Consider the following 14,810-nt stretch of genomic DNA (forward strand, 5'->3'; position numbering starts at 1 on the left):
CGACTAATCGTGACTTTTAAGAATCTAAAAGTCTGTGATGTCAAAAAAAAAATGAAAAAGTAAACATTTATTGGGAGTTTTAAAGTGATGCGATCATACTTTTCAACTTCACAGATACTCCAGAGATGCATTTTTATCTCCAGCACGAGTCGAACCGTCACTGTAAAGTAAATCATACTGTATTACGTTATGGTGAAGAATCGAAAAAGAAAAGTGTTTCCATTCATAAGAAGAAATGAGGCTGGAGTAGGGAGCGAAAAAACTCAACTTTGACTGTGTATTTCATTGAAAAAGCTGTGGTGAAAAGATCTGCTAACATTCAAAGAGCACACATATAACAAAGGAGTAAAGTGCTTAGCGAAGCACCTTTGAAGACAAAAAGGTATGCATATAATATTACAGCAGCTTAACTACTCACGATACTAGGTCTACTGCAAGTAGGACATAGGATATATAATACATGATGGGAAATCAAAACCCACTGAGAAGAGACAGCACTTTATCATCATACAACAAAGGCCAATGAAATATGTTTCAAACACTGTTATTTGTGCGTATCACTTGTTAAGGCCTTATTGTAACAGTAAAATGTCTAAAGGATATTGTCACACCTATTGTTTAGAAATACTATTACCTTTTTAAAGTGCTCATCTTTTCAAGTGAGTGGTGATTTCCGTACCCAAAAGCAACCCCAGCAAAACCGTCTGCGTTCAAAATGACATTTTTTTGTTTATATATAATATATGTATGTGTGTTTATATATATATATATATATATATATATACATACATATATATACATATATACATACATATATATACATATATACATATATATGTATATATATACGTATATACATACATATATACACATACACACATATATATGTATATATATGTATATATACATACACATATACATATATATACACATATATATACATATACACATATATATATATATATATATATATATGTATATATACATATATATATATGTGTGTATATATATGTATATGTGTATGTATATATATACATATATATGTATGTGTATGTATATATACATATATATACATATAAATATATATATGTATATATACATACATATACTTTCACTTTCAAACACGGTTTAGTGAGCAAAGTAAAAAGTAAACAAAACTATTTGGTTGTAAAGACACTTGTCATTGATAAAAACATAGAAAAGCTTTCCAAGCGGGCTAGTAAAATACTTTGGGGTACGCTTGGACCTTGTGTGGAGACTAAAATAAGCAGCAGAATGTGCAGTCGGGGGTGGAAAGAAATTAGAAAAACACACATACACAGAAAAATTAACTATAATGCTTGTGATGAATTGCTAAGAAAAGGAGTCAGGCTTGCTAATAAGAGGGTGTTTAGCTTACTGAGACTTTTGTGTCTAGCCTACAGTTAATGATTTGGGAAAGACAATGATACAATCCATGGTGACAGACTTTGAAATCATACTTGTACTTGTTGAGCTTAAAAAATGTGGCAACAAGGCTAACCCAACGAGACGCGCACACACGTATGTACAAAATGAGCAGTACTTATTGCATGCAGTAATAGAGAAAAAGGTATAAACGCTCGGTATACACGTGTATATAAGGTACAAGATCTTGTTCGTTTTCATGCCCAGGCACTTACTATTCACATTACGACAAATAATGTGTCAAAGGTTTCTGCTCATTCAGTTGCAATTAGCGAGCTTGCTTTAGTAAGCTTATACCAACCAGGCAGGGTGAAAAATGCTTTTTGAGAGAGCCAAAAGTGGAAGGTGGCAAATTACCACAGAGTAGATCAGAAGCTCAAGGCTTGAACCAAGGTTAGGGACAGAAGTTTAGAATGTTTAACTTCCAACAGGCATTTGTAGTAGTGTCCAGCAAAAAAATAAGCACAAGTTTGCTCATGCATCCCTCCCCATATGCTTCAAGAAAGGCTACCGTAAGTGCTTTGTGATGACTTGGGGAGATCCTCTTGCTTCACAAGCCAAGTAGGCACATGTAGGTACAGTAAGTCTGTAAGAGTTAACAACAACAGTCAACGTGGTCCTGGTGGGGAATTGACCTTGCCGTGGCTGGGTCAACGGCAGCTGGTAGATATTCCTAAGAACAGTTTTTTTTGTTTTTTTTTCTGCGATAGGAAGCAGAGGGCTGTGTGTGAATGCACACATAGCATCTGAAAGGTGTCCTCATCATGTCCTCTGTTAGTTTGTTGAAGGACAACATGTCCCCCGGAGTCCGTGAAAATGTCAAGTGGACACATGATTTGAAACAATACAAAACATTGTCCGAGTATTGTTTCACTTACACCCATTAAAAAAGAAAATCAGAATGTGGCTCAAAGTGTGCAATAAAGCAAAAGAAAGTGGCAGCTGATTCTACAAAGCCATTTAAACATCAAACACCATTTCCATATCATTAGAAAAGTGGATCAACTAAACTAGTAAAATTCCTCCCCGGGGAAAATGAGCAATGTGATACATTTATACAAACATACAAAAAAAGGCAAAAATACTGGTTTAGTCATAAAACAAACACCGGCTCTTGGAGCCATTCCATTATAGGACAATAAGGTGCCAAATTATAATTTTATCCACTATGTGGCATAAAAAAGTGCTTTTGAAAGAAGTTCAGTTTAGGTGCTTCATGATTCGAAATGTCTGAAATATTGTTTTACAAACAATACATCAGGCCAGTAGTTAGATTTAAGTCAAAATTGTCATTATAAATTGATTGTTGGATTAATTTGTACTGTGATGATTGAGGCGACACAGGTGCATTTTTTTTATACTGCAAACTGCAGTTAAACACTTTTTGTTTTTGTTTGGTTGCTTGATTGTTTTGGAGGTTGAAAATCAACACATTCCAATTTGGCAAAGTTTTACAACAAATATACATATAAAAAGTAACTACAGCATGTGGCTTCTTGTGTCAAATGGTGCAAAACAAAACAAAACAAAAAAAACATTGATTGCAGTGCATATTAAACATACAAACCCCCCCACCTCCAGTTAACCATTTTCCTTGTAAAAATGTCAGCTTGTGACTACCGTTCAAGGGAAGACTTAAATAGACATCCTTCAACAAATATGCTGGCATTCATTCAATGTTCATTTACTTTGGCTCATGTTGCATTAGGCCTTGATCCATCATGGATTTTCATGATTAAATTAATTCACTCTCACTCAGATGACTCTCGCTTTAAAAGCCGTAATACATAAACCGTTATTTCATAATGGTTACTTTGCGTGTGCTCAATGTAAGGGGGCCCCCTGCAAACACAGTAGCTCTTATTTTGCCGAAAGAAGTGTGAACATTCGCTGGCAATTAAAGTTCAAATTTGGGCTTGCGTACGCAAGGGAAATGCATTATTGCACTCAGAAAGGGACTTGACATTTAAAACATCTATTTCTCCTCAAGGTGCCTTTGAATCATGGCCACTTTCGTGCATGACCGATGCGGTTTGACCATTCATTCATTCATTTTCTGTACCGCTTATCCTCACAAGGGTCACGGGGGGTGCTGGAGCCTATCCCAGCTGACTTCGGGCACCAGGGGGTGGACACCCTGAATTGGTGGCCAGCCAATCGCAGGGCACAATGAGATGGACGATCATTCACGCTCAAACTCATACAGAGGGGCAATTTAGAGTGTTCAACCAGCCTACCCTGCATGTTTTTTGGGATGTGGGAGTAGAGCGGATAACCCGGAGAAAACATGCAAACTCCACACAGTGAGGAACGACCTGAAATTGAACCCTCGATCCCAGAACTGTGAGGCCGACGTGCTAACCACTCGGCCGCCGGGCCGCTGTTTGACCAATTCCTTTAGTTATTATTATTATTTGTTTTTTAAAGATGAATGTATACTTTTAGATGTTTTTTGTGTGATAAAAATGCTCCTTGTGTTATTCAAATAATGTCAGTCAGGTAAGAGCTGAATCAGGGAGATACAACTTCAAATAATCTTAATAGCGTGCTAGTCGCATGTTGACACCATTAGAAAACATGTGGAACATTATGCAATGTTTCACCTGAACCTTGTGCACAGATCTAGTCTTCCGATACAGATAATGATTTTCTCACGCTGCGTGATGGCTCCCAAACCTCACTGTCATCAGTATCCTCTTCGGCATGCTCTTCATCATCTTCCTCTTCATCTTCCATACCATCGCCTCTCGGTGCCTTGTTAGCATGCGACCCCTCTCCGCTTAGTTCGTCAACCCCCTCTACGTCGGCCGCCTGGCTGAAAGCCGGCTCCTGGAAGGGGTCTGCCCCCACATCCAGGCGTCGCTGGACCTCGGCAAACCATTCTCGCACCTTCATGGAAACGTGACAAGAGAAGAATACTTAACAGCATGTTGTCATTTGAGGTCTTACATTAGCACTGAAGTCATTCGGGCAAGATTTAGATGGAATTGTTGCATCTCCACTGAAACCATCTCTTTCTGATGTGAAGGCAATAACATTGTGAATAGATAGAAAGCCAGTTAGACATCCAAAATGGATCAGAAATTTGTAAAAAAAAAAATCCCACAAAAGTATTTGGTCAAAAATACCGTTTTTGGAGGAATGCGAAACTTACCAAATTTGGTTATAATATTCAATAGTTTGCATGCAATTATAAAACTTTTCCTCCCTGCAACGAGTATGAGCGTTCTAGTGTTGTTTATTAAAATATTGTTCACAAAGGGTTATGGACAAACGGTTTTGGGGTGAATTTTCCATATTAACCGAATGCCAGCAGTGGAAGGTAACCGAGAAAGAACAATTGTGCACCAGGATAGTATTTTCTGGTGGCTATACTTGAGGATTTATTAGTCTAGTGAATTTTCCTCCTCACATTTGAAAATAAAAATCTTTATTTTCTACTCCTTGCTGTATCAGAACAGGCTCTTTATTGTTTTTTCAAATTTGGCCTGTGGGTAAAATCAACTGCATTTGAGGTCTTGATTGAGAGTTCGGGACATTGAGGATTTGTAAAACAAAAAAAGGAACAGGAGTAACGAGGGGATTATAAATTAGGGTACAATGGACAGTGTGGAAGTAATATATTTAAAAATCTCTGGCCTTAGTTAGGAGGATTTTTTTATGTTGTCAACTTAAAATGATTTGTGGGGACTACATAGTGTCTCATGACAGACTAACTCCGCCAAGACTTTGGCATACAAAAATTCTCTGCTTAATTTAAAACACACTCACACAAACAAAATGGAAGGCGGAACTTTTTCACTTGCTCTCATTTGCTAATGAAACTTGAAAAGTCATCTTGCAACACTGGCTGTCTTAGGTTCACATGTTTTGTTTTCGCCTCTTGTCAATAGCCTTTGGGCACAATGAAAATGAATAAAAGCCATAACCCTTCTTTGTGTAAATTACCATAAATTCCTTTGTACTTTTGACTTTTGTAAATAGATTATTTTAATGTCTGTAATACACAAAAAAACACAACGGTAAAGTGTACTTTAGTGTTGTTAATAATGGCTAATTTCTTGACTTTTTGTTTTGTTTGCTAAAAGAAGCCTAAAAGTTTTATACAAATGCTGACTTTTATTTGAAAATGTTAAAATTCCATCTGAACTTGCTGAGAAGAAGAAAAAAATTCCAAAATATGCAACACCATTATTCACTATGAGTGGCGGGTTCTTTTGGTGTCTTGTGTTTGAGCCAAGCATTTCAGAGTTATTGCCAACAATATAATGTATTTCCACCCATAACAGATTTTTCTACAAGTGTTAAGGTGCGTCTGACATGATATTGTTCTTATGTTATATATGTAACATTTTATGTGAGTTCAGGTGGTATTTTAGCTCATTGCAAACAACGCCAGATAATCCACAATGCGCTGTATGATTGATACAATATTAGAGGAGAACAGTAAAAATCGGGGATTGTAGAGACAACAGTTCACCAATTTTCACACTTTGGCCTTGCAATTGATCAAATGATCTTGCTGTATGGCCCAGCGAATTTAAATTTGATCCTTGTGAGGATAAACTGGTTGGAAAATGAATGAATGATTAGTGCAAAAACATCTCTGTTTTGTATGGAATGTATTTTTCTTTTGATCTGGGTACCAAAATAACTTTGGCTCTAAGCCCCTTTGGTTGGAATTCTATTCATTGGTGATCTGATAATTAAAGGCTGGATTTAACTTCAGTGTCAATTGATCACATAAAAACGATATGTTTTCCCTTTCTTTGTTAGCCATGTTGTTGTTTTTCCTCTTTGAGTTTAGTAGAAATATCAGTGTGGCACAATGTTTGATAAATACTTGTTAAAATAGGCCAACAGGTTGTAGACACAAACATTTTGAGCTAAAGCCTTTCATGCAAGCGTACGAGTAAATAGCATTGTAGTTACCCGTTCATAGCTCATGTTGGTCTTGGTGACGAGCTCATCCAGGTCTTGCTCATTGAGGAAGCGGTGCTTCAGGAAATATTCCTTCAGGATGTCCCTCCCACTCTTGAATATCTTTGGCGGCGGACACTTGTCTGAATCTGAACCGAAAGATGATGACCGCCTCGGCTGCTTACGAGTTCGGGATCTTCCCCAACCGCGATTTCGGGCACGTCTTTTTCGGCTGGCGCCTCCCATTTTGTGACTTCCGCCACCGTTCGGGCCCTCCATAGTGCCACTTTGATACTGAAAGAACCATTTTAGATTGCCGTTCTTCCACGAGTAACGCGAGTCACCGAACCAGCTGACAATGTAGGGTCGGGGTAGGCCGCTCTCCTCCACAAGCTGGTCATACTCTTCGGTGGTGGGCCACTGAGTCCGCACAAAGGCACTTTTTAAAATGTGGAGCTGCTCTGGAGTCTTTTTTGTCTTATCTTTGATGTCTCTAACGTTGCTGCTGCTGCTGGGCACCTGCTTACAGCGGCCTCCAGGTGGAGTTTGACTACCCTTGCGAGATGAGGAAGCGTAGCGCGAAGCGGCAGAGACATCTCCAGCGTTCCCTCCACCCGTTTCAATCCGTCCCGCCTCAGAGCACTCTGAAGAGGGAGTGCCAAATGCGGGCATTTTCCGTCTTTCTGTAAACCAGGCATCAATCTCCCTTCGTGTGAGTTTAGTCTCCGTTCTCAGTCGACTCAGTTCTTCATCAGATGGCGTACTACTCTTTTCAAAGCTTTCCTCCAAAACTACCAACTGCTCCGGTGTCTTCTCCTTAAACTTCTGTAGGGTGAAATCGGGGAACGGATTCCACGTCTTGGGCCGTGTCTCCTTCGCAGCAGGTGTGTAAGAAGGATGAGGGGATGCTGGGGTTTCATCGCTTGAGTCAATGACGATGGTGGTGTTAGCACCGCTGCTGCAGACACCACCTACTCTGCCACCGCCATCGTGGAAAAGAATGACGTTGCTGTTCTTGGAGTTGCGCTGATTGTACCTGGTGTCACTGAACCATTTTTTGATCTCTCCCTTGGTTAGATTGGTGATCTTCATCAAGCGAGAAATTTCTGCATCACTGACAAAATGGTTTTTAAGGTAGCTGGCTTTCAGCTCAGCCAACTGCTCTTTGGACTTTTTGGGCCGCATACTGAATGTGTCAGCACTCAGGGCTGAGTTCTCCTTCCAAAGAGAAAAAAAAGGTACAATTACACGTTAAACAGTTTTGTAGTTAGATAATATTGCAGTGTCTCAAAATCTGAGATGGGAGCACAGAAGTGGTGGGCAATTTGATTAGATGACATGTTTGAAGACTTAAACATGTTGATCATCTTATGAAGCCAAAAAATCGTTAAATCATTTATAGAAGGTGTCAGGAGAGCAGGGGCGACAAACATGTGGCTCTCGGCTAAAAAGAATGTGGCTCTTTGCTTCGTAACATATTTTGCACATACTGTGGCTCTTTGTCTCGTTTCATGTTTCGCTCATTTGTATTCTCTCTTAAAACACAATCAAAGGGCCCATTAAAAACTAATAATAAATTATATTTAAAAAATGATTTGGCAGATTGGAATTTTTTTAACTCTGCTTCTGGCCAATGATTCAGGCTGCCCGAAGTCAGCTGGAATGGGCTCAAGCACCCCCCGTGACACTTGTGACGATAAAGCAGTTCAGAAAATGAATGAATAAAGGAATTACGTAAGGTGTGGCTCTGTTCGCCACTCCTGGAGGAGAGAACGGCTCCCGAGGCATATCTGGCTCTTTTGATTAGCACCTCTGGCTCTTGACCGACTCTTACTTTAATTTGGCGCGTTTGGTTTGATTTTACAAAAGTGTGTTGTTGTTCTTTTGTTGTTCTGTTGTACCTTTTCTGTTCACGTCATTGCATATTTTGATTAAAATAAATAGATAAGCCCTGGGTTCAAATCCAGGTTGGTCCACCTGTGTGGAGTTTGGATGTTCTCCCCGGGCCTGTGTGGGTTTTCTCCGGGTACTCCGGTTTCCTCCCACATTCCAAAGAATGCATGGTAGGCTGATTGGACACTCTAAATTGCCCCTAGGTATGAATGTGAGCATGAATGGTTGTTTGTCTCATTGTGCCCTGCGATTGGCTGGCCACCAATTCAGGGTGTCCACCGCCTCTGGCCTGAAGTCAGCTGGGATAGGCTCCAGCACCCGCCACGACCCTAGTGAGGATAAAGCGGTTCAGAAAATGAGATGAGATGGGAGATTTTTTATGAATTGTAGTGGGATCATGTTGCGATATCGCCCACCTCTAGAGCACTGAATCATTGAATTAGAACTAAGGACGAGGCAGCTATACCTGTGGGGAAAGTGAAGGGGGCTGGACAGTGGTAGCCCTTTTAAGCTCATTGTTTGTTGGGGTCGACTGGCAGGAAACTCGGCTGGAACTCTTGGATTGACTTGGCAGCCCTGCCACTGTCAGGGTGATGGGATTGCTAACTGGTAGATTTCCTCCTGGAGCAACCTGGGAACAAAGAATTGCAGATGCTATTCTACTACTAATACTTCCATACAGATATACAAAAAAATGGGCCTAGGAAAGCTTGTTTATAATTAATATGAATTCTGAGTGAGACAAAGTCCGATATAATTGGAAAATAAAAAGGCTGTCATCAAGTCAAAAAAGAAGCACAAAAAACTACCGTATTTTTCGGACTGCAAGTTGCATCCGAGTGTAAGTTGGACAAGCTAAAAATGCAGAACGAAAGGGGAAAAAAACATATACGTACATGTCGCACTGGAGTATGAGTCACAAAAAAGTTTTAAAAAATAATTACTTTTTTTGGTAAGCCCTTCTCTGATCATTTTATAAATTACAGGTGATTATATGGGTTCGCCGTGGCGACCCCTGAGGGCATAAGCCAAAAGTCCACCTACTGCCAACGTCAACACAGGTTTATCAACACAGGCCTGCAGCGCCCTCACTGGGGTTCAGTGTAAAAAGAACACATGAAATTATATAATAATGTGTGGATAATAACTAATAAGACACTGGAGTATAACTCGCACCCCCAGCCAAATTATATATATTTTTAAAAACTGCAATTTATAGTCCGGAAAATACGGTACGCTGTCATCATCTATCCGGCAGACCTTTGTCTTCCAAATGTCTTAATGGTCACTGGAGCTTGATTTTTTTTGTAGATCAGCACTGATCAATTATTTGCTGGCTTATTGGTGCCCGTGTTGCCTCTAGGTTAAGAGTTAGCCAGTAGAGGGCAAACTCACACAGTACATGGACTTGCGGTACCTATGCTACCTGCATTACCTTTTTGTTATGAGTTAGCCAGTAGAGAGCATCCCAGCACAGCCGGCAGATTGCTGTCGCAAAATTGTGCTTCTTTCAGTGAACGATAGCTCGCACAGACAACAACACAAATATAACAGCATATTATTGTGATGCCCTTGTAAAAGCGGACAGAAGGTAAAGAGTCAGTGTTTCTTACACTCGCTTTATTAACACGGCAAGTGACCGTATGACAGCATATAACGCTATATAATACAACGGCCCTGTGGTCACAGCCAACAACAATTGCTCTCAAACGTTCTACTCTACAACTGTGGCCCAATCCTCATGTTATTTATGACAGACCTAATCAATAAAGTTACAAATCAGCGTAATGAGTGCCATTGCGCGCTCTGTGGGTGTGGTTATCAAGCATCTTGGCTGTTGAGATATTTAGGGACTGAGCCAGGTGGTCATAGTTCATTTGAACTTGTTTTAATAGTAGTGTGGCTCTAGATAGCTGAAATAAATTCCATGCATGCTTCTAACATACCTGGCCATTAAACTTCATTGTTATTCTAATTACAGTAGGGGAAGAGGAAAGACTGGTGTGTTTGGGCATAGTGTGTTAGCAGGAGACACCATGATGTTTAAGTTTTTTGGGGGGGGAAAAGAAAACTCTCCAAAATGGCTGAGAAGCCTACACTGACCATAAAAATATATCAACAAACGATACAATACAATTCAGTTGTGATGGAGAGTGTGTATGCGTGTGAGGGGCTGCCGACGAATAGGGGAAAAAATGGAGAAGCACTGACTTACTCTAAGGTTTTAAAAATCTGGAAGGAAGCATAGCATGGAAAGTTCCGAAATTCAAACACCAAACATAAAACCTGTGTGGCAGATGTGTAAACCACTAATTCGCATTTCTGCCCTTGTCTGAGTGCATGTACCGAGAATAAACACAAAATTACAACAGTCACTACTTACAGGACTTTGCATTCAGGCTTATTGCCAGCCTTATTCATTTCTTATTTAACTCTAATGTATTTTAACTCATAAACTGTATCTGTAGTGTTAATTTATGAACTCTATCATCTATGCTGTGGCAGATGAGTGCAAACTGTACACATATTCCTTGTCCACATACCTGTGTGAACACTAAGCCAGGCTGGCCCACGATCTGGCAGGTCTGCAAAATGGACTGCAGGCCGTTGGCAGCAGAGAGCTGGTGAGCAGGTATGACAGTGATGGTTTGAGGCACTGTGTGCACAGTGCCATTGAACTGTTTCCTCCTGGCTTCCTCTACTTCCTCTGGGGTCCAGCTTACACCATGCTTCAGTCGTTGGGCAGAAAACCAAACCTAAACATTGAAGGGAATAATTAACCTTGTTTTTTAAAACATTTTTGGGGGATCAACTTTCTCAGCAGAGATGATCTAACCACTGCCATTTGACTACCTTAATTTGTTCTTCTGTGAACTGTGTTTGCCCTGCCAGACTGTTAATCTCAGCCATGGAGGGATAGGGAAACTTCTTGTAAGTGTTACCCAGCAAAGGGTTGATGTCCATTGCTGCGCTATATGAGGGAATGCTACTCAGAGGAATCAGCAATTGGGGCTGAGCTGATGTATTTTGCTGGGCCTGGAAAGCAGAAAGCACCTGAAGAAAAGAGGACAAAGAGAAATATAAATTAGTTTAACATTAGATGCAGGAATATTTCATGTTACAAGTTTTATAAAAGTTGTTATTTGAATGATTTTGTGTCTGCGGGGTCTAAAACACAGTAGCACTTTTTCTAGGTTTATAATATTCTTGAATGCTACCTGAGCCAGGCCGGGAGGAATAACAGTGGGATTTAAAATTGATGACTTCCTTGGCTGCTCGAAGGCTTGGCTGACCAATAGGTTGCCTGTTCCAAACTTCATAGAGTCATTAAGCAGCATCTCTACGGACACCATTGGTCCCAAAAGTGCTTCTATTGGCTCCTGCTCTCCTTCCATCTCAGCCTCTACACCTCCTTCAAAATACTCCACGGCTTCATCTGAGGCTTTATTCGAGACGGCAATCCTTTTAGGTTCTGATTTGGCCTTCATCCTCATGATCGGGGTCTTGCTGAGTGAGATGGCGCCAATACTTGTGGCATCTGGTCCTCCTTCCTCGAGTGTGTCACACTGCAATTCCTTGTTCAGATGGACAGTACCATGAAACTCAAGGGGGTTAGCAGTACTACACTTTACAGATGGACTGAGGACATCTTTTTCTTCTAGGCTGTTGGACTCCCCTACAAAAACAGAACATTAATTAAAACCAATGAATCAGGTTTCACGGAAATACTGAACAGAGGAGAGAGTAAGCAAAAACTTTACCAATGTCTGGTGGTGTTTTGACAACCACTACAAGTTCATCATTCTCCACTGCTGTGTGATTCTCTTCTGTTGTCTCCTCCACCCTCACACCCTCTAATTCCATTGTCCTTTCAGTTGGTTCTTCCAATTCTTCGGAGGGTAGCACCATGCAGGGCGTGGTAGACTTTCGGCGGCTTGACATTGTCAAATTTTGTGACCTTCTACTCAGAGTGAAGAAAGTCTGAGAGAGAAGAGTTGTGGCTCATATTTTATGCGGCCATGTTCTCAAAGCAAGATCCAATTTCTGGTGGAAGAGCAAGTAGAGTGCATAGTTAATTCAAAACTGTGTGGAGTATGCCGTTTTCAAGCAGCTAACAAAATTAAATAGGAAGCCTAAAATGGGGCACAGATTTTTAAAATAAAAAGTTTAATTATTGTTAAACCATACAACCACAATAATAAACCACCAGTCCGATGTGCGACCAGTCTGATGTGTCGTCTGCCTTTCACCTGAAGGCAGCTGGGATAGGCTCCAGCAACCTTTATGAGGATGAGTGGTACGGATGATGATGATGACAATCCGGCCCACAATATATTTTGATATTAAATTTCTCCAATTTGATAAATTCCTCAAATGTGTCAAATCACAGCCTTCCACTAAGAAGTGTTAGTTATCTCCACTGAAGGAATGGAGTAAATGTGGGTCAATAGTTGACCAAATACTAATCGAATAAAGTGCATATTTCTGGCTAAGCATTACTAACAAGGGGCAGATTGTTGAGCTTTGTTTAGTCTCAGCACATATCTTGTCTCAGAGAATGAAGCATATGTTAAAATAAAACAAAAGTCACCGCCACCCCGAATGGACGATATGACCACCTGGAAGGGGCATAACAGGACTACCTGAAATGATCATGCAGGGCTTTTTTTGATTTGTGGTCTAAACCCTAGGCCCGGCGGGCCTAGGTCATCTGTGATGACACAAATCTTTGTGGAGCAGCACAGATACTTCCTGTAAGTGAACGTTCACTTCTCAGGACAAGGAATATTAGCCATGATGCTGAATTTGGAGTTTTAATATCCCTGGAATCTAATATAATGGAAACAAATTGCAACCAGTGTGTTAGTTATACTTTATTCGTTACGTACTTCCTATGATAAGAGATTATTGAACACATTAAGGTTCATTAGGGGGGCCCGGTGGAGCAAGTGGTTAGCGTGTTGGCCTCACAGTGAGAGACCTGGGTTCAAATCCAAGTCGGTCCACCTGCGTGGAGTTTGCATGTTGAGTGGGTTTTCTCCAGGTACTCCAGTTTCCTCCCACTGTCCAAAGACATGCATGGTAGGCTGATTGGACACTCTAAATTGCACCATGTATGAGTGTGAGCGTGAATGGTTGTTTGTCTCCTCGTGCACTGTGATTGGCTGGCCACCAATTCAGGGTCTCCCCTGCCTCTGGCCCAAAGTCAGCTGTGATAGGCTCCGGCACCCCCCACGACCCCAGTAAGGATAAAGCGGTTCAGAAAATGAGATGAGATGGGACATTAAGGTTAATTATAAGATATAATTAACATGTTTGCCTGTGCAACATTTTGGGTCATTATGGGGGTCCAGTTAGACCCTAATTTCCAATACCACTTTGCTGTACATTTTGACTGAAGTACTTGTCATAATTAACTTGAATCCTAACTACCTGGAAATGTATGGCTTTCATTTTGAATACGTAAATTAGTTAAATGATAATTGAAATACTTGGAACAGCACTCATTATTCTTGACGCAATAGTTAAAACTGCAAACTACAACAAAGAAAACCAGGGGGGGGAAATCCAATATTTAATATAGCGCCTGTCCTGTACATGATGCCATATTTTATAGGAAATCATAATGTATAATTTAGTAATAACGCGAAAGCTACATCGTTACATTAGGTGTAAAACAGGTGTTCACGTCTGTGCTAACTTCTAATCGAGGACAAGTATATGAACGAGAACACTGCCCTAAAGAAAATGCAGCTCGGTCATTCGGAGGCGAGCTAACGATGTTAATTCATTGTTTTGAAAAGGAATGAGAGCAATTGATGATTTGGGGCGTCTATTTTAGCGATGGGGCATGTAGCATGTGTGTGACGAGGGCCAAGTAGCCAGTGCTAGCAGTCATGAAATTCTGTACATTGCATCTGCAAGCTAACTTACTGCAACTACACAAGTGTGTGCGAGCGCCGTGTTGCTGCCAGGCTGACGAGGCGAGGCGAAGACTAATTTCCTGGGTGTCCCCAGAGAAGCTGTCGGTGTCTTGTCTGGCCGCCTCGCGTGTCTTCTGCCCTATCAGCGGGCTAACCATTCAACCACAGCCGGGCCGGGGCGCACTGGCGGCGCGGACGCTCGCCAGACTCGTCTGTCGGTTTCCCGAAGCCGACGGCGGGGATACACGCGCAGGCAGACCGGTAGAGCGGCTCCCAATCCCGTCAGCAGATGCTGGAACCACCGGGCATCTCTCACCCTCTTCCAAACAGGTTATTGTGTGTCCCGGCAAGTGCTGTGTATGGCTCCATGAATAAAACCACAGCGGTTACCACCATAGGGTGTTCGCCGGTGCTGCATTAGCTGACCTAATTCTCAATTTTAACAGCGGATTTTTTTTAACAATGATCAGCGTCATTATTCGGATACGATGTGACGTCATTCGTCAGCGACTTTGGGTGCGATAAAAAAAATCGAACGTATCAGAATTGTTATTTGGCTGAAAAATGGTACTTCGCGCTTTCAGTTGCGTCTCGAGAAATGTGTTCTCATTTAAAAGTGCAAGTAAG

General features: G+C 41.0%; 1 protein-coding gene across 1 annotated transcript; it reads right to left on the reverse strand.

Annotated features, from left to right (window-relative positions):
- Positions 1-1,121: 1,121 nt before the first annotated feature.
- Positions 1,122-14,810, reverse strand: zhx1 (zinc fingers and homeoboxes 1). Its single transcript, XM_077598392.1, has 8 exons — positions 14,194-14,810; positions 12,021-12,303; positions 11,478-11,935; positions 11,113-11,313; positions 10,803-11,015; positions 8,726-8,890; positions 6,379-7,584; positions 1,122-4,335 (listed from the first exon to the last, which is right to left on the reverse strand). The coding sequence occupies exons 2-8, from the start codon at positions 12,199-12,201 to the stop codon at positions 4,069-4,071; spliced, it is 2,691 nt and encodes an 896-aa protein (XP_077454518.1). The 5' UTR covers positions 12,202-12,303; positions 14,194-14,810; the 3' UTR covers positions 1,122-4,068.

The sequence above is a fragment of the Stigmatopora argus genome, chromosome 4 (assembly GCF_051989625.1).
Source record: "Stigmatopora argus isolate UIUO_Sarg chromosome 4, RoL_Sarg_1.0, whole genome shotgun sequence".
Lineage (NCBI taxonomy): Eukaryota > Metazoa > Chordata > Actinopteri > Syngnathiformes > Syngnathidae > Stigmatopora > Stigmatopora argus.

Bases quoted from the DNA above. Each gene is read 5' to 3' on its own strand.
- zhx1 (XM_077598392.1), bottom strand. From the start codon at position 12,201: ATGTCAAGCCGCCGAAAGTCTACCACGCCCTGCATGGTGCTACCCTCC. The intron at 11,314-11,477 runs GTAGCATTCAAG...TCTTTTCTTCAG, and splicing joins TTCCTCCCGGCCTGGCTCAG to GTGCTTTCTGCTTTCCAGGC. The intron at 11,016-11,112 runs GTAGTCAAATGG...TTCAATGTTTAG, and splicing joins TCACAGAAGAACAAATTAAG to GTTTGGTTTTCTGCCCAACG.